At 40.8% G+C, this 20,073-nt stretch overlaps 1 protein-coding gene across 2 annotated transcripts in view; it reads right to left on the bottom strand.

Moving 5' to 3' along the window:
• Window positions 1-1,516: 1,516 nt before the first annotated feature.
• The window catches only part of SPRED2 (sprouty related EVH1 domain containing 2), a 120,943-nt gene continuing 102,386 nt past the window's right edge, over window positions 1,517-20,073 (bottom strand). The window contains exons 5-7 of one of the 2 annotated variants that reach the window (XR_009155032.1): window positions 8,658-8,807; window positions 6,182-7,251; window positions 1,517-5,893 (exon numbers count right to left, since the gene is read on the bottom strand). Coding sequence is in view for 1 of the 2 variants with exons in the window: in XM_058182314.1 (XP_058038297.1) it covers window positions 6,598-7,251; window positions 8,658-8,807 (804 nt within the window). In the remaining variant the exon portion in view is untranslated. Of the gene's footprint in view, window positions 7,252-8,657; window positions 8,808-20,073 lie in introns of both variants that reach the window. The other variant, XM_058182314.1, reaches the window with a different exon arrangement.

The raw sequence follows: 20,073 nt of genomic DNA, 5'->3' as shown, positions 1-20,073 counted from the left end.
ATGCATATTTATTCACATGACTTTGGTTACCTAAGGCCATCTTCATGAAAAACAGACTCCTCTAACCAAGTAGAAAAAATACAGGATGTTTAATTTTCCAAACTGACTTGTTTAACATGAGTCCAGTTTTCATTTTTCTCTCTCTGGAAGAAACCTCAGATTTTGGAGAAAATGATACTTGTTACTCCATTGGAAATCCTGAAAATGGAATTTCCAACAAGTTAGCAAGCAGTTCCAGTTGTCTTGATTGTGTAATCTATATTTTGGTACCATTAAACACAGTACATTCCTGGAACACGATGGAGTGGTTTCAGCAGTCCTATCTTAATGGAGGAATAGTAAAAGATTACTGTACTATCTTATAACTACTTGGTGAAATTGCTTCCCCAAATAGAGAAATAAAAAAATAAACAAAGCAATCTATTTTGGATATGAAGACAAATACAGATCATGTAGATAAGATGATTATGGAGGCTGAAATTCTAGGCACACATATTTGGAGAAAAGTCCTGTGAAATTTAGTGAGTTTTACTTCTGAGGACCAAGAGAAGACCTGACAGCAGAATAAAACATATCCTTGAATATGTATTTTTTCAAATCTGCTTTAAATTGTGAGGCTCTGTATAGCTGCAAAAACTTCCTGTTATCTGGGCAGTCAGATCAAAAAGCATTTGTAACACTAATTCCAAGTGAGATTATGAAGTCTAAACTCTTTGAATGTTATATCCTTTTATAAGCTTTCTTGCTACATTTTGACACTGCTAGTTATTCCTGGGGAAATCAGCCATTATCAAAATGTTTTTGATGACAGAAATCAGTCCTCCAACTAAAAGCGTTGATAGCTTGGTATGTTTTGGAACTTCAGAAGTTTCAAGGACATGCTTTCAACCAAAAAGAAAACAGGAAACCATTACGACTTATGTACAAATAGCAGACATAGCGGCTCCTGGGCCACACATCCAGATCATCCATTAGACTGCTCTTGCAAACTCTTCCTAACAAGAACATATTTACTACTATTGAGCTTCTCATAATTGCAATCTCACTCTTGATTTGGTTAACTTGAGAAACTGAATACTTATTTGTGGGAAGGGAGCCCGGTAATAACGGAAGGAATTCTCAGAATCCAAAATGCAAGAATAGAATAGGAAATTGATTTTTATCTGCTTAAGTGGAGATGGAGAATTCTGATATTACTTCAAAGGAATAACTTGTAACCATAACCCACTCTCAAAATGGTTTTTAACACTTAATGAAGTTTCAGAAAACATGAAATCATTCTGGTTTGATGCCAAGCACTGAGAAATGCTAAGTGTTAAAATAATTGCAGGCAGCACAATGAGGCTTATTCACAGATATAAATACCTATAATCCTTATAGTTGAATAGCCAATCCTAAATATGTTTATTCAGTGGGCTGTCCAAAATAACTGCACAAAATTACAACACAAAACATCCATCACATGCCTGTGAGATATATGTAGCTACCACCATGTCACCCAGCACTCAAGCCAGAAATTAGCATCTTCTCAGAGGCATAATGTCTGAATTCCAGGAAAGCCTGTCATACCCTCACCTACAGTCAGTCTTTTAATTAAAAATCAGCTTGTTTATCTGAATTTTGCTATAAAAAGCCTGGAATACAAGTCTATACATTTACTGTAGTGATAAGGACAAACTTGGTCATCAATTTCACACTAGGATTTATTGTGTACTGTGAAACTGTTTTGTGAAAACAAATAAATAAAAAAAACAAAAGTAAAAAAAAAAGGAATGCTGGTGTATATATTTTAGAAATAAGAAATACACCCTAGATGTTTGTCTTAAATGTGTCCAGTTTGTCAAAACATGAAAAACACTTGTTTTTATATGATGTATTTGTATTTACATGATACATTTTTAAAGCAATAGCTACAATGATCATACTTATTAGAAACAATAAAAAAGAAGTTAAGAACTAAAATGTACATCATATACTTGTATATATATTCTTTACACAGAGGTAAAAAGGCTTATAAAAATCAATACAACTGAGTTTTTAACTTTTAGTATACAGATACATAATGGAAGGTTGCTTCAGGCACTTAAATCTGTTAACGTGAGCAATAGCTTGAAAAATAATCACAACTGAGGAAAAAAACCCACCTTTTCGTTAATGGATTGTTACCACAGATACAAAAATAAAATCTGAATCATTTCTCAGATGATTAATGTCAGTACTGAAAAGCTGAGACGAGGAGAAAACCACACACTGATCAGCTGCAGTGTGATCAATGGGAAATATTTACATTCCCCCCATTTCTGCTCGTGCCCCTCTGAAACCTTCTTCCCAAAACAGCCCTCTTGCTTCAATGCACAGAGAGAAAGAAGGAACATGACACAAAGTGCCAAGGATTCAAAGAAAGCCAAGGTAGAGATGGGAAGAAGGAATTTACAGGAGGAGGCAAAGGGGTAAGTTTAGCTGCTTTAACGAAATAAATAGGGGCATTTAAATGGGGAACCTTGACAATCCTTAAGATCTTCTGTAGTGTTGTGCTTCGTAGAGGAGAAAGACCTTACAGAAATTCAGGAAAATGGGACAACTTTGCAACAATCACTAGGATAATGAAGTTGTTCCATTATTCGATTTTTGAGGCTGGCTTGATGTTTGTTAGTCACCCTTTGGAAGGATGTCATTTGCTGTCAGGCACATAAAATATGCATTTGCCCCATGAATTTCTCCCCAGTTAAAAAATAATAATAATAGTAAAATAAAGTGAAGAGCTTCCTTTACCATTTAGCACTTTTTCAAAAAAGGATATTTAACAGCAGTATTTTCATTTGTACTATGTCATGTATGTTACAGACAAATCCCAAATTTGGAATTTGAAACATGAACAATGGAGATTTTAGAGCTAATTTACTCACACATGAATTGAAGGCTGCAATTGAGGAATTGTGTTTTAAATAGCTGATGTAAACTAGCCTGTTAAGGAGATTATATGAATTCTTACTGAATTCTTACTGCTAAACAAAGAAAAAAATATTACTTGGTTCCCTATATATGTGAAAGATGAAGTGATCTAGGTCAGATTTTTACTTGCTATTAAGGATGAAAGAACGTTGAATTTCAATTCCTCATTTTTCCAAGCCTTAACCCTGGCTTATCCCATCTTTGTATTTATCTTTTTAAACACTAACTTTAGGCAACAATTGTACCATTTTTGTGCTAAATGGCAAGCATATTCCCTAGCAGAAGGCAATTCTACACTCTAATTATTTTTGCTCACCTTTCTCCTGACACCTTAATACTGTGTCTTTTTGTTTGGAGAACTGCAAGCCAACATTCTCGCATAAGTGCACATTTTCAAAAGGTAAATTAATTTCAATTCAGGTATTGGTCTGAAAATGAAAAATCAGGTAGATTCACAGTAAAATGCAGAACTAAAACTAATTGCTCCAATCCCCGTATTGTTCTGCAAATTATGTCAAAGATCTGAGTTTGCACTGTCCTCACTTTACCTTTAAGATAGGAGGGTTTACAGCCAAGTATTCATTGTTCAGCTACAAAGATGTCAGAAGAAACTCCAGGGGCTCTGGAAGAGGAAAAAGCCCCCCACATAAAGGAGGACCATATTGACAGGGGGAGGAACTTTAGCATCAAATCATCTCAATAAAGCCTGGAGGGAATACAGGCCCAGCCAACAGGGGAACAGGGTATGTTTAATCAGTTCCTGCCTCTAAAGGCAATGCAAGGAGAATGCAAGATCTTTTTAAGCTGGTTTCTACACTGACACCTGCAAGTCGGTGTGGTCTCTGCTCAAGACTTCTCCTGAGGTGCCCTGAGTTTAAGAGTAGCTTGTCATGGCAAATGGTGGGGGTGAAGAATGCGTTCAGGAGGGTTGCTCATTGAGAGGGTGCTGGATCCCAGCCCATGTCTTTCTGGATTGGTCCAATGCATTCTACGAAGTCCCCAAAGCAGAGAGCTGCAGGAAAAAAAAAAAAGGGGGGGGCACGGGAAATGTTCTTTGATCGTGAAATCAATGCCTGAGTATAACCAGGGGTGCTCTGGCTCCAGGATTTGGCCATAACGTCACAGATCGTTGCATATGCAATTAAATGAGATCCAAGTGATAACACTCCTGGCCTGTTTCCCATGGAACAATGCAAACGTGTTCACTCTTGGTTGCTGCTATTTGGCAAAAACGAAAAGCCATTTCCTTTTCTTTTTATTAAGACTTCTTTCAATGTGCAATAGAAGAGGTGGGAGAGGGGCAAGGTCACGCGTGCCCCGGCAGTCAGCTGCCCAAAGCAGGAACAGCAGTGCCTGTTCTCACAAGCCAGCGCCTATAGCTGCCTCAGAATATTCAGATTGTACTATGCTATATTATAGCTATAAACTGTTCTACACTTTATTCCTTTGAATAAAACCTTTGCTATTTCCACATCATATATTAGAAAAATATCATTTCCCCAGCTAATTACAAGCCTTGTACACAAGACATGACTTTTAAAAGAAAATAAAAACCTCACAAAATTAAGGTCGTCGCTTCGCCCTGCTGTATTTTACAACTCAGAAATCAAAGAAGTGGGTTCGATACAGGTTTTGCAATGCATGCACGCTTTGTACACTACCAAGTTATAGTGAAATTCACTGCTTGTCAGGGCCCACATTAAGGGCTACGAAAATATTTGAAGGGTCCTAGTATCTTTCATGGCAAGATGATAAGAAGGGCCTGGGATTCCTCCAGTTTTGAACTATTCACCCTGGTTCTCTGCAGATGCTAAATATGCTGGTTCAGTGCATTTGAGAGTGAAGAACAGGGTGGCCTTATGCCAACTGCAGGTTGATCCTATTGTCTGCACAGCAGATAGCTGGGGGTGGGGATGTTGGTTTAAGCCAATGACAGAGAACCCTGAAAACACCCTGGTGCAACTTCGCCCGGTTACTTTTTCTTCCTATCTTTGTATTATGTCACTGAACTGGGAACATTGACCCAACGTCACTAGGAATTATTTATGTTCACAGTATAGTTACTGTGCAGATCCTGGAACTTGAGAATTGAAGATACACGCTGCCTGGATGGGGAAACTGTTCTCAGTCAATTTCACCTAAGAACAAAGGCATGCAGGTTAGTAAAGAAAAGGGGGAGAGGTCAGCTAGAGCATGCACTGGTACTAAAAACATGAGTAAATGCTTCTTTGAACTCTCCTCTCTCCGTTTCTGCAAGGTCTCTGGATTCATGATTGGGACAATATGTGTCAATTCCTCTTAGGCTTTTCTTTAAAGAAGAGAGAGAGAGAGAGAGAGAGAGAGAGAGAGAGAGAAATAAATGCACTTCCATTGAAAGAAACTGAATGATTTTTAAAAAGCCATGTTCCTGCCTATATCTAAGTGATTGTCAAGTGCTATAGCGGTGGTGCCCTCTGGCTCTATTAAATCCATACCCAACAAATCCAGGTGCAGGGAGTCCTATGTCCTACTCCATGATAAGAAAATGTTCGAAGCACCCTCATTGGTTCAAAGGCCTTCAAGGCAAAGACACTGGCCAATGAAATGCCTTGCAATTGAGGCTTCCCTATATTTCTGGATTAGTCTGGAAAGCATAAGACCTTTGATTAATTCCAGACACACTCCCACCCTGGATTCCCAAAAAAAAAGGGGGGGGGAATGGAGGAGGATTCATTCCCTTATTTTTAGCATACTGACCTGTAGACAAAGTTTAAAAGCAACATTCCCTCTTTTTCTTTTCAAGGTACACAAGTGCATGGGTGTACACATCAATTTCAAAACATGCAAATTCCCTCTTTGCCTCAGATAGGAACACCATAGCATAAAGACTGTTTTCATTGGGAAGAACATCAATGCAAAGCTAATTTTTCCACTGTTATTTGGAAGAGAAAGGCGATGGTGGCTGGGGAAAGAGGAAGAGGAGAAATCTATTTATAAATATTTCATTTTGTGTATAAAAATTGGTCTGAAATCACAGGAGTTCTCAGATTCTCACATATAATACAGGTAATACTAAGGCTCATTTCCCACATTTTAACTGACCCCTCAAAAATCAGAAAATCCCAGAAGACCACCAAAAAAATATGATGGGACTTTTCAGGAACCGTAGGTTGTGCGATTGTTGGCCCTACATTACTGTGGTGCACAATTATTACCCACAAACATCTTCTGTATACACAAGAATCCATACCCTCAAACTGGCTGCAAGGTGCTCACAATCCAAAGTGGGATTCCATTCCACTGTTATATACTCTCACGGGTGTGACGAGCTTGCTAAATATAGGTTACCCCCGTGAGATGTTCCAAATTCCGTCCCATTCAACCGTTCCCATCTCAAATGCTTTCCTTGCAGGAGGGAAGGAATAATCACACAGAAGACCTTCTGCTGGATGACAGATCAATAACACAAACGTCTATGTGGTACATTAGTCTGTTAGAACTCCGGGAGCAATCAATGCATAGCAGCCAAGTGGGAGGGAAAGAGAAGGAGCCGTCTGGTTCCTAGATTCCAACAGGCTCCCAAGGCCAGCTCAGGTGGGCACAAACCGAGAATGCTCCAGACCAAGAAGGGGAAGAAAACAGGCCTTTCACCAGCTTAGAGCACGGTCATCCAGCTGCTTTGTGTTTCCCACCACAGCACCTGCACATCACCCCACAGTGGTAGCAAGCCCGGAGGGGCAAGTAACAGCACATACAAGGGGCCAGAAAGGACAAGGCGATTAGGGCCAACCACCGGAGGCAAAACTTCTCATCGCTGGTATCGCAGGAGCAAGGGTCTGTATAGTCTCCTTCTGGATCAGACATGCAGTGGTAGAGCATACTGTCTGCACACCACATGCAGCTGACTCGGCGGATACAGCTTTGGACTCGGTCTGGAGCATCCTGGCACTGACCCCGCCTGTTTTCCTCGTGGTTGAAGATGTCCCTACAATAGACACACCGTGACCTTTCCCCGTCTTCTTTTCGCCGCCGCTGTTTACACCTGGCTGGCTGAGTTTTTATCACGGCACCCTTAATGTCATCCCCTCGATCAAAGTCAGTGTTACTAACGTAAGGGTAGTTGTAGTCATGTTTCGAGGCCTCCGTTTTTGCAAACCGCACATAGGAGTCCCCATCATCGGGATCAATGTACTTCCCCCGGACAGGGGTATGGCGGTAGTCCTCGTAACCTGTCACCCAGTTCTTTTCCCTTGGATTAATCCGTACAATCTCCTCGTCATCATCGGGGAAGCTGACGTGCCGGCACGATCGCAAGATTGACTATAGGTGAGAGAGAAAGAGATTTGAAAAGGCACAGGGTTTTGTTTTTTTTAAGCAAGCAGGCGAGTATGACGTTTAGCAGTAGATTTATCAGAGATACCAGCACAGGCAATGACACAAGTCATTTAGCAAAGGCTAAAAATATACTATATACAGTAAAAGCCAACAATACAAATTATTGTGGCACACAAAACTATAATTCCCATAGAAAGGCACCCTCCCTCAACTGATATTCTCTAGAATAGGGAAGGACACCCGAAAGGGTGCCTTTAAGCTTCCTCTGTTGTGGTCCGCCAGCAGCCTGCGACGCTGGCAACAGAGTCAGACAGTGATGAGGCTGAGGAAGAACATGGGCCAGTCCTGGAGGCTGGGGAAGGCCTGGATGAGGGCTCTGCGTCAGAGGCAGAGGTGGGGCCAGGGCCATCTGGGAGTGATGTGTGGACTCCAGAGCCTCCAGAGGCTGACAGTAGTGAGGCAGCCGAACAGGAGCCTGTTCCTAATGCACGCATGAGGAGAGCTGCCAGAAGGCAAGAGCAGCTAAACCAAAGAGACGATTTGGGAATAGGGCCAAGAGATGATTGGCCCCTCCCATAAGGCTTAAAAGATCAGCAACGACGTTTGGGCTCTTTGCCGGAAAACAACGTTGATAGCTTTGCCGTGTTGCATTTGTTTCGTATTGGTGTCTTCTGAACTTTTGCCAAGAAAGGCCTTTGGCAGTTTGCCTAATTGGACCGAGGTTGGTGATAGGACTGAGGAATTGTATTGGGAGGAATTTGCTTTAATTTAATTGGATTATGCTGAGAATGAGTTAATTCTCAGCTGTTCTAATAAAGTTTGTTTGTTTTTACACTGACTGAGTTTCCTACTACTTACTTGGGCCTGGGTCACAACATCCTCTTCACAGCAGGATACAAGCTGGGGTTTTGGAGTATAACTCCCACAATCGCTTACCATGGCCTTAACTGAAGCCCCAAGTGCCCCAAGATTGCCCATTTTTTTCTGAATTTAGAAAACTAAGTTTATATAACCAATCAGGACTGTAGCATTTAGAGAAAACGCCAATGCATTTTCAGTTAGTCAAAATGTACCATGTTGTTTTTTATATACATACAGAGCAGCTGTAGAAAACAGCTGGTTTCAAAGACAACCTCTTTTTAAATAGATTAACTTTTAATTAAATTTTAAATTGAAAATATATTTTTAATAGGAAATTTTAAACAGGCAATACACCAAAGCCTAATAAATCTGCTATTTCCCAAAACAGCCATGACTTGGAAGACAATACAGGTAAAGCTCATATCAAACTCTGTCAAAGATACAGATTGTCACCAGGCTTTCTGGCCAAGTCAGTATGAGAAATATCAGCATTCTGGAACAGCAGGGAAAGAATCTAAAGAGAGGCTCACTTGTTCTAGATGGTAATGCTCAGGGCTAAACTGGTCATGAAAGTGGCCGCGGGTGCAAATTCGGTGATGCTCAAAGGAGGGAGAAGATGCTAGTGTTCGTAAAGGCTGCTCTCTTTTCTGAGAAGAATTAGAAGAACTGTCAGTGGCATTCTGTAAAAAACAAATGGGACAATATTAGTTAAGTTGTGAACACAATCTTTCTGCAGATTTGGGTCACAATAGACACCTTTCTCCCTAAATAAAAGCTGCTAGATTTTAAACTGACCAACTTTTCCAAAATCACGGTTGGTTATGTCAAACCCGTGGGGCCGTGATAGCTCAGGCTGGTAAGAAGCCTGTTATTAGAACACAGCAGCCTGCAATTACTGCAGGTTCAAGCCCGGCCCAAGGTTGACTCAGCCTTCCATCCTTTATAAGGTAGGTAAAATGAGGACCCAGATTGTTGGGGGGGGGCAATAAGTTGACTTTGTAAATATACAAATAGAATGAGACTATTGCCTTATACACTGTAAGCCGCCCTGAGTCTTCGGAGAAGGGCGGGATATAAATGTAAACAAAAAACAAAAACAAAAAACCCCCCTAAAACCTGGGAAAATAAGTCACAATTTTGTATCCATATACAATGCTATATCTAAATCAGGCTGAACCACAGCTTATTCATTATTTTTAATCTAGTGTTATTGTATGAACCCAGGTGGTTTACAAACCAATGTATACAGTTTTGGTGGCAAAAAGCTAGTTGAATAATCGGTCTTATCTACACAGAGGGATTTAACATCACATTGTTTTAACCTCTTATTTCATGAAAAGTAAGGAGGCATCGGGAGCACAACACTGTTGTATGTCAAAATACTACAAAACTTTGCCCCTTGCTACTGGCTATTATTGGCAGAGACCAGAAGAGTCACTATGTAGTGGCTGCATAGCTGTGGGTCTTAAAATGTTAATGTTAAGAAGCAGAAATGTACCCAATCTATTTAAGTTGCTGCTATACAAATTATAGCCATAACATCAAATTTCTACCCACACACCTGTCTCCCATTTGACAAATTCAAAGAGATCTCTCTATACTACAATTCAGAGAAAAATAACAAGGAGTAACATTTATTTATTTATCTTTATTTATTCATCATGTTTCTATACCGCCCATCTCACCTAAGTACTTGTGCGTTTGCATTTCAAGTCACTCTTAAGTTGCTCAGGCTAATTTTTCTACCTTTCAATGACCAGGAAAAATTGGGACACATTTCTGATTTTTTTTTTAAAGAGCAAATTTGTACTACACACTCAGCTAAGAAACAGGAATTATTTATTTTCCACCAATGTGCAATTTGAAAAAGAAAATGTACAGTGAGAATTCTCAAGTCACAAAGTGGTGTGATACACTGAAATACCCAGAGCCAGGAACCACATGACAATATTCTGAGTTAGGGACTATGCAAAGGACTCCTTTGGAGATGCTGGAAATTGCATATGAAAACACACACACACACACACACACACACACACGAAAAGGGGATTTTACCCCCTTTATAAACAATGTGTACATCTGAAACGAGAAAGAGTTAAAAACACATTTAAATCCTTATCTGATTCACAGTATATGCTTTCACTACTCAGTTTTGGCCCTCCAGACAGGCTTTTAACAAATTCGCCTGGGGCCCTGTGATCCTAACTTGCAAAACTGGGCTGACATCTGCTGCACAAATGTTAGAGCTTCATGCTAGTTACCTTCCAGGTAAACCAACATTCTAGCCTGTATCAAAGCAGAAAATGAACTGTTTAGGTTAACTTCGCCTAGGACTACCTACTACATCACTACCTCTTGATGCTGTGCTTTGTCAAGACAACCCCAATTCTTATGAGACAGCCTAAAAAGTGTTTCACAGATAGATTAAATGGCTGCTTAACTTCTGTTTCTTCCCAAAGAAGAAACTTTAGAGCAATAAAAGTAACTATGCTTTTATACAAAGCTTGGCATATTTTGAAAGAATATTCCCAAAGTTTTAGCAGCATCAGCTGTTGAATTCTATTTTGGCAATGGATTCCAGCTCAAATAAGTGTGGATGAACATCATAACTGCAAATAAGTGACCCCATCTGACTTCTTAAAATATCATTCTGTCTGCTCTGAGAAATCTCTGCTTGCAATAACTGTCTTTTTAATGTATCAGCATAAGCTCACAAATGCGCAGCTGAAGTTGGAAGGAATTTTTAAAAGCTGTAAATAGCAAAATATGAAGGCACAGCATGCGAGCAAAATTTAACCCAAATTTTTAATTCAAATGCTTCTATTACAGACAAACATGGTATTTCACCTGTCATGCTAATATTAAATCCTAGATAGAGGGCAGGAATGGAAAAAGGTACACATGCTTTGGGGCAGAGGTCCTCAAATGTTTTAAACAGGGGGTCAATTCACGGTCCCTCAGACTGTTGGGGGTCTGGACCAGCTGGGGTGGGCATGGCTAGTGGTCATGTGACAGGGTGGGCGTAGCTAGGTGGTCATGTGATTAGGTAGGCGTGGCCAATTTAGCAGTCCATTAAACAATACACACAAATTAAACTTTAATTTGTTCTGCTCCTGGAGGTGCTAGGGGGCTCAGTGGCTAAGACGCTGAGCTTGTTGATAGAAAAGTCAGCAGTTTGGCGGTTCGAATCCCTAGTACAGGTCTCCTGCGTGAGCAGGGGGTTGGACTAGATGACCTCCAAGGTCCCTTCCAATTTAGTTACTGTTATCTTATCTTATTTGCTTTTGTTTGCATGTTGCTCTTTTGGTTGATTTTTCTGTTTACTAGTTCTCAGCCCCAAGGAGCTTACAATCAACAAGTCTCTCTGTCTCTTCTCTCTGTCTCTCTCTCTCTGTCTGTCTTTGGTCTCCCTCTCTCTCTGTCTCCCTCTCTCTCTCTGTCTCTCTTTCTCTGTATCTTCTGGAGGTGGGGGAGGTCAAAAACGGGATGCACGGATGCCCCGGGAGGCTTCCGCGTGTCCCATTTTTGGCCTCCCAGAGCACCTGTGTTCCCCATTTTTGACCTCCCTCACCTCCAGAAGCACTCTGCTGGCCATAAATGTTGGTCTTACTTTCCAATTCCAGCCTGCGGGCCTCACAAACTTAAGTCCTGTGCTCGGCCGAAGGGGATGTGTGGATGGGGTAATATGGGCAGGGCAGCCTCGTGGTCCTGCACGGGCCACATCAACGGCTTTGGCGGGCTGTATCTGGCCCAAAGGCTGTAGTTTGAGGACCCCTGCTTAGAAACTCACATTTAACACAACACCCAAACCTGCATCAATATGGCTCTTCCCCTTTAAAGAAGCAACACAGGCACTCAAGTTTTGATTCCCATAATGCTAAGACACTACACTGTCTTAGAACAGCATCCATTTAAAGGCCCACAATATTCATTTAAGATGTCAACAGTTAGCCTTATGTTCTTGTTGCCTGTGAAGAGCATGTCTGCATAACCTTGATCTGGAGACTGCATGCTGGCCCCAACTGTCCTTTTGTATTCCCAAGACTACCCTGAGAACATGCCACTGAACTGCTAAGTTTCAGAAAAAAGAAGTTGTACAAAAAGAAAACCCATATTTGAACAAATCGACCAATAAAAAAAATAAGCAAGAAATGTTTGTTCTTCTTCCTCCTAGTGATATCTCTTCATCACCGGTCATGCTCCCCATGGTTCCTGGAGGCCCAAAAACATCAATTGCCTAATTAATGTTGCCTGCTCCTTCTTTAAAACCATAGTTTCCAAGTTCTTCTCTACAGTTGGTCATGGAAAAAGGACATCCCAATGCGAAACACTGCCTCTGGACAATGAAACAGGCAACCTAGCAACTTTAGGCAGTCTGTGTCTGGGTGGCAGCCAGTACGAACATAAAAGAAAAACAAGAGGTCCATCCAGCATTCAAAAGTATCCTTCATGTCTACAAGAGGTTATTTTTCCTGCCCCGAGCTATCCTTCCATTTTGCAACCATACTGGTTTGGCCATAGCATGCCTCGAGGAGACCAAAGCAAAGAAACAATACCTGTTTTTGAACCACAGTCCTTGTTTCCTACTAGTTGCAATAAAACAGCTTTCTAAAGCAGATCAGAGTATCCCGAGATTGTTAAAGGAAGAGAGCAATAATATTGCATTATTGTTATTATTTGCTTTTGAATCTTCATTGGTTTGATTTCTGCTTGAATGGCACTGGAGGGAACCATAGGACAGGGAAGGCAGAAATCACTTCAAAAACTAGTTGCAGATCCCTTCCTCTAAGTATCCAGTAAGCATGAAGACCTTCAGCTCCTCATCAACGGTGTCTCAGATATATCTGAAAAATATGGCTTGAAGCTTAACACTTAAAAACCAAGATCATGGTCGTCAGCAAACAACCCATTAATTTAAGCACTGATAAATTCGGAAGGAATATGACTAGAAAAAGTTGAAAGGATCACATACCTAGGTTTTAATTTACATGAAAGCTGGGACATGGTCAGTGAAGTAAAGACAAGAATAGAGAAAGCTCGAACAGCATTCTTCAAAATGAAAAAGGTCTTCTACAGTCACGACATAAGCCTAAGACTGAAAATCAGGCTTGTAAGATGTTATATCTTTTCTATCCTGCTCTACGGAGTGGAGAGTTGGTCTCTGACAGAAAACCATTTGAAGAAACTAGAAGCATTTGAAATGTGGATTTACAGACGGCTGTTACATATACGCTAGGTTGACAAAATCAGAAATGAGGAGGTGATAAGCTGCCTGAGAAAGCCAAGGGAAATAATCAAAGCCATTAAAAAGTAAAAGTTAGAATATTTTGGACATGTGATGCTATATCCATCAAAATACAGCATCCTTCACTTAATCCTCCAGGGAAAGATTGAAGGCAAACAAGGTCCAGGCAGAAGAAGAACATCATGGCTTCAAAACCTATGGCACTAGTTTGGACAAAGCAGCAGCACTTTTTCATGCAGCTGTTGACAAAAATAGGATTGCCAACATGATCGCCAACGTCCGATGACGGATATGGCACAAGAAAAAGAAGAAGTATCCTTAACTGCATTGATAGTCATTCATTATACTGTAGGCTAAAAGACAATTTCCAAATTCAGTGCTCGAACTAAATTAGAACTTCAGGAGATGATGTAGGGTCATTTCAACCTGATCAAGCTTGGCTCAGGACTCAATCCTGACACCTGGATGCACAGGTAGAAGTAAATTGGTTGCATTTGAGATGAAGGTGCTCTTGAGGCATGTCTGCAGGTCTTCAGTCAGTATATCGCTCAAGTTTTGCTGTCTATGGAAATTCTCAATTATCCAGGTCATGGTTGTCCTAAAGGTGCTGCTTCCAAAAGGCAACTGAACTTTCTTGGTTAAGCTTCTTCAGTTCTCACTACTTCTGAGTTTTGCTGTTCAAAATGCCCAGCCATTTCTATGACTCAAACCTTACCCTAACCCTTTGCTATTATTCTATCTTTAAAACCTTAGCAACTGAACATTAGCATGCAAATGCTATTGTGAATAATTAGCACTAACACATTTAGCAGCCTTTTAATTACAATGTCCATTAAAAGATACTGAGCTTCTCTACATGCAAGTTCATCTTGTTTTCATTGCTCTTTTGCACCAACACTGATTACAATGGATTACCGAGTCTAATTTTGCAAAAGCAGTTTATAAAAATTCGCCACTAAATGCCCAATTTATTTATTAAAATGTTTATATAGTTCCCCATTAATCAAAAGGAGCACATACCTTATTCTGGGCAGCTCACAGACCCACTTCATCATTAAGATTAAAAAAATATGGGCCTCTGGTGGCTCAACAGACTAATGCAGTCTGTTATTAACAGCAGCTGCTTGCAATTACTGCAGGCTCGAGTCCCACCAGGCCCAAGGTTGACTCAGTCTTTCGTCCTTTATAAGGTAGGTAAAATGAGGACCCAGATTGTTGGGGGCAATAAGTTGACTTTGTATATAATATACAAATGGATGAAGACTATTGCTTGACATAGTGTAAGCCGCCCTGAGTCTTCGGAGAAGGGCAAGATATAAATGCAAATTAAAAAAAAAAACCTATACAAAAATATAACAACAAAAATATCATCCCTCAAACCCAAAAGAGCTTTGCGTTCAGAAGAATCGGTGTTGTGTCCCACTCCTCCGCTGACGGCCAGGTCAGGGAAATCCGAATCAGGCTTGCCTCTGCAGCTCTGCCCAAAGTCCTAGCAAAGTCCTCAGAGCAGGCAGGAGACCAGAAAGTGACTTCAGCAAGATAAGTTCGACTTTGCCTGACTCAGAGACTGCCAGAAAGCAGATCCTTTATATAGGCCATGGGGTGTGGCTCCATGACTCAGCACTCATTAAGGCCTGCCCCTCCCTTCCTTCTGTTGCCTCCGCCTATCCAGTCTTCTGATGCGAGGGTCACTCCAATCAGCAGCTGTTGGAAATAAACTTTCCTCAGGCTCACATGCTGTGGAGGAGGGGGAGGGGTCTAGCTGCTCCGTTTGCCTGGGCATGGAGCCAGGGCTGGGGCCGGGGGGTGCTCCCTCCTCTGCAGCCTGCTTGGGCATGGAGCCAGGGCTGGGGCCGGGAGATGCCCCCTCCTCAGCCTGTCTGGGCATGGAGCCAGGGCTGGGGCCGGGAGGACATTCTTCAGCGTTCGGAAGCAGATAAGCAGACCCCGGCTGCGGTGAGAGCGGGCAAGACACAACAATCGGATCCTATCTGATGGCAGGGGAAATACTGTTCCAAAGAATAGGGGAAGCCACAGAGGTAGCTTGACTCTGGCATGTCAGGAGATGGCATTCCTCAAGGGATTCCAGAAACAGCTAGAAGTAGTCGATCCTGCATACATTCAGGTCCTGATTCATGAAGGGCTTTAAAAGTGACAGCTGCACCTTGAATTACATCCAGAAGGAAATTGGTAAGAAGTACAGCTGTCAGAGTGCTATACAGTCAGCTCACAATACACTCAAGCCAGAGGTGGGTTTCAACAGGTTCTGACCAGTTCTGACCAATTTTGAGTAGTTCGGAGAACTAGTAGTAAAAGTTCTGACTGGCCCCGCCCCCTTTTATTCTCTACCTCCAAATTCCCAGCTGATCAGGAGGAAATGTGGATTTTGCAGTAACCTTCTCCTGGAGTGAGGAGGGAATGGAGATTTTACAGTATCCTTCCCCTGCCATGCCCACCAAGCCATGCCCCACCACCAAGCCACACCCACAGAACCAGTAGTAAAAATTTTTGAAACCCACTACTGACTCAAGCCACTGCATTCTGGACTAGCTGGAATTTCTGAATGGAATTCAACAGCAACCCAATGTAGAGCAGTTGCCGTAATACAAATGGGAGGTGATCAACACATGAGCCAATGTTGCCATCTCAGAGATGTGTCCACCTGGGATTTGGTTCCACTAGCAATTTCTTACCTCCCACCACTGATCTGAACCACTCACTCAGAAAGAGCCCCTGCAACACTGCACCTCCCCCTTCTTGTTGACAATTAAGATGGATACTGTAGTAAAGGTCACCAAGGGATCAAACAGGACCAGGACTTACATGTCCCCTATCTTGGCCCCATCTGCAATAGTGATTGATGTGGATTTCCTCTAGAGCTCTCTGCAAATGCAGCTATACAACCCTCTCAACAACTCTTCCCAGAAAGGGAATGTCACTGGCACACAGCTGACTTTGCTTGGCCAAGCAATGATTTCTTGAAGAAGGATTGAACTACTGCCTCTTTCAAGGCAGGTGGCACCATCTTCTCCTTCTTGAAGGCTTTCATCAACCAAGAAATGCAGGTATCTAAGATACAGTATTAACAGAAAATGGAAGTTGGGTTCAAACATCATGTTAAACCCTGCCTGTTTTGTCCATGGCTTATAAAAAAAGGCATAGTGATCTGGTTCACTTAGAATATAAAGACCCTGGTTTACAAGTCAGCAAAACTCCCAATCATACTATACCATTTGAATGAAATGACACCGCTTTTAATATCACGAAAATCAAAGTCTTGTAGATTCAGTCTCACTAAGCTTCAACTGGTTCTCCTATCCTTTCTAAACTTCTGACATATTGCAATCAAAAGTTCTTTTAGAAACGAAACTATAAATTTTTAGTTGGGTGGGTGTAGAGAATTGAACGGGCTGTAATTTGTGAAATCAAACTTAGCTTCTCTTGTTCCCTCTCACGCACATTTTAGCAATGTGGTTGTAGCATATTTCACACTCCTCTGGGAGACAAATGTAGGCCAAAGGCTTCAGGAAGGAATCTCTAGAAAGGAACATAGTTCCTTAGTTCTAATTGCGAGAGGGACAAAGAAAATATTATTTCTAAAAAAATTGTATAAATGGTTTTGCACTTTTTATTATTTATGCTGACAATGCAGACAAAGGGTGCTTGGTTTAGTAAACAGGAGCCAAATGTGAAGAACTTACTCACATACTGTATATGGGACCTTACAATTATCTGTACATAAAGCAGCTGGAAAAATCATTATTCTAGCTAGGCCTATGGTCGAACTAAATATACATATGCTAAACAAATCCTCTGTATTGTAAGCAAAAGTAATTTCATATTAGCAAGTTTTGCAATATCTCACATCCCTACAGTCTATCTTACATAGATATTTCAGGTCCAGTTTCCTTGCCCTTGGCAACTACTTCACATATCTCCATCTCCAAAGTTTTTTTTTTGTTTCCTTCATTTCTTGGATCTGTGTATTTATATTGTCTCTTTATGCACAATGTTTCCACACTCCTTTCCAAGGTTTTCTTTTTCATTTTAAACTGCCTGCAAATGTCCCGTAAATAATATGCTTGTTCTGAGCAGAATAGTGAGAATCATAAAGTAATGGGCTCAAAATCTGATACAATCATTGAAGGTTTGAGATTAATATAACTGATCAAACAAATCTGGTATATACTACTGAGAATATTTTTAAACTCAGCAATTTGGTGTTGGCCCAACTTACCAGAAAGAACATGAAATTTCTGAATGTGTCAACAGAGAGACACAGGCAAAAAGAGACCATCAGTCTCTTATGTGATGTCATAGAGCCCCACATGACATCACATAAGAGCTCTGTGGCAAAGAGAAAACTTGGTTGTTTGGCTTTACCTTTCTAGCCATATCTGATGGCCATCTTTGACTTCCTCACCACTAGTAAAATACACACCCACCCACCCACACACACACACACACCCCAGCATCTTCATTGAGAGGCATGTATTACTACTATAGAAAAACTAGGTTGTGTTTACATAATAAATATCCTGTTACAAATAAAATACATACAATAAAGATCTCAAAAGGTACCAGAATACTTATTTTTTGGGCTTGAGGCTATAGACTATCCTAACATTTTCCCCAATGTACCCCAAGTAGAAGTACGCTTAGAAATTTTTTAAAGATTTGTATAGTGAAAACTATTGAAGGGTTCTGAACTGAAAGTAGGCCTTCGACAATTTTCCATTAATACAACTAAGATTCAAAAAATATTAAACTGCATCCCTGCTGTCAAACAGAAATTCAAGATTATTTTAGCAAGGCTTCTATCTCTGTATAAAACACTGACTTACAACCTTCTCAACTCTAATATTGGGGGCACGCCAGTTAAATATATTTGAAGTACAATTACTTTTGTTGCTGTGTTTTGACAACTGACTTCTTTAAAAAAAAACCAAAGGCATAAATCAAACCAAAGAACAATCAACTGGCTTCTAGAATTACAATTTGCCGGGGAGTATAAATCAGCCTGAGTTCTTAGAGACGAGTACAATCTGATTGCTAGAAAAGAAAACTCAGTTAGCCTTTTAAATTTAAGGTGCAATCCATTTTGGCCCAACCACACTGTCACCTTTCCACCAAGCCAGCCACCAATTTTCAGAAAGCTGTCATTTATTTCTAAAGCATTCTCGTCGTTTGTTTAAGTATAGCCTGTAAACATGTAATTCAAGAAGTGGCATCATAATAACCTAAGAACAATTGTGCTGAATCAGCAAATCAAAAAATATGCCAGTGCTGCATTCCATTTTCTTGCTGTCCAGTTGCATGGCAAATATGCTTTAAAAAACCAACCTACAACAAAATGTATTTTATTTAAAAATGCCTTATTTAAAGGTCAAAGACCATTAAACCACACATATCTAAACAACTGAAGAAACAAACAGCAGGGGGAGAATGTAAATGTAACACCGCAGTACTGCAAGTCAAATTTCCTCAGTTTCCAGATTTAGGTAGTGTTCCTCTAATCTAGCATATACGCACAGATATCTTCACTCCCCGCTAACCGGAATAAAGCAGGTTGTTCCCAAGTAAGCAACTTAATAATGATAAATTTCATTACTTAATTAAACTTCATTACTCATATACTCCTAGCATTTTGTCCCTCACTTTCTTTTCCCCCATTCCCTTAAACTTTAGGAGGAATTCTTATTGATACTCAATGTTTGTGTAGTATACTCATTGTCTTTCTACCCTCAGAATTGAATGCCTTCTTCATTCAGTGCTTCTGCGGAGTTTTAGGATGCATCTGTGCAAGTTTCCAACCCAAAAGGATTGACAAATCCTAAACTAAGCCAAAGTGTAGTTCTGCAGTGTGACATTAGCAGCTCAGGAATATGCCAGAGAAACAAAGCAGGGCTGACATGGTGAACAGTAAATAATAATAATAACAAGAACAAGAACAACAACAAGAAGAAGAAGAAGAAGAAGAACAACAACAACAATAATAATAATAATAATGTTTTAATTTGTATACCGCCCTCATCCCGAAGGACTCAGGGCGGTGAATAGGCAAATAAAATACAAACAGAAACATACACCATAATTAAAACAACCCTTAAAAAACTGATTCAAATTTGCCAGAAAATTTAAAATAACATTACTCCCCATAAAAATTACAGTATTTAAAACCCACAATTAAAATTTAAAATTTAGAATTTAAAATCAGGCCAGTCCAGCCAAACAGAATAAATAGGTTTTAAGTTCATGCTAAAGGTCCCAAGGTCAGGTAGTTGCCGAAGCCGGGGAAGCTCGTTCCACAGGGTAGAGCCCCACAGAGAAGGCCCTCCCTGGGGCCACCAGTCGACATTGTTTGGCTGACGGCACCCTGAGGAGTCCTCTCTGTGGGAACGCACCGGACGCTGGGAGATAGAGGCCGGCAGTAGACGGTCCCGTAAGTAGCCGGTCCTAAGCCATGGGCGCTTTAAAGATGGTAACCAATACCTTGAAGCGCACCGGAAAACAACAGGTAGCCAGTGCAGTCTGCACAGGATAGGTGTTACGTGGGAGCTCGAACCGCATCCCTGCTGTCAAACAGAAATTCAAGATTATTTTAGCAAGGCTTCTATCTCTGTATAAAACACTGACTTACAACCTTCTCAACTCTAATATTGGGGGCACGCCAGTTAAATATATTTGAAGTACAATTACTT

The sequence above is a fragment of the Ahaetulla prasina genome, chromosome 1 (assembly GCF_028640845.1).
Source record: "Ahaetulla prasina isolate Xishuangbanna chromosome 1, ASM2864084v1, whole genome shotgun sequence".
In the NCBI taxonomy this organism is placed as follows: domain Eukaryota; kingdom Metazoa; phylum Chordata; class Lepidosauria; order Squamata; family Colubridae; genus Ahaetulla; species Ahaetulla prasina.
This window is presented reverse-complemented; position numbering and strand designations above follow the sequence as displayed.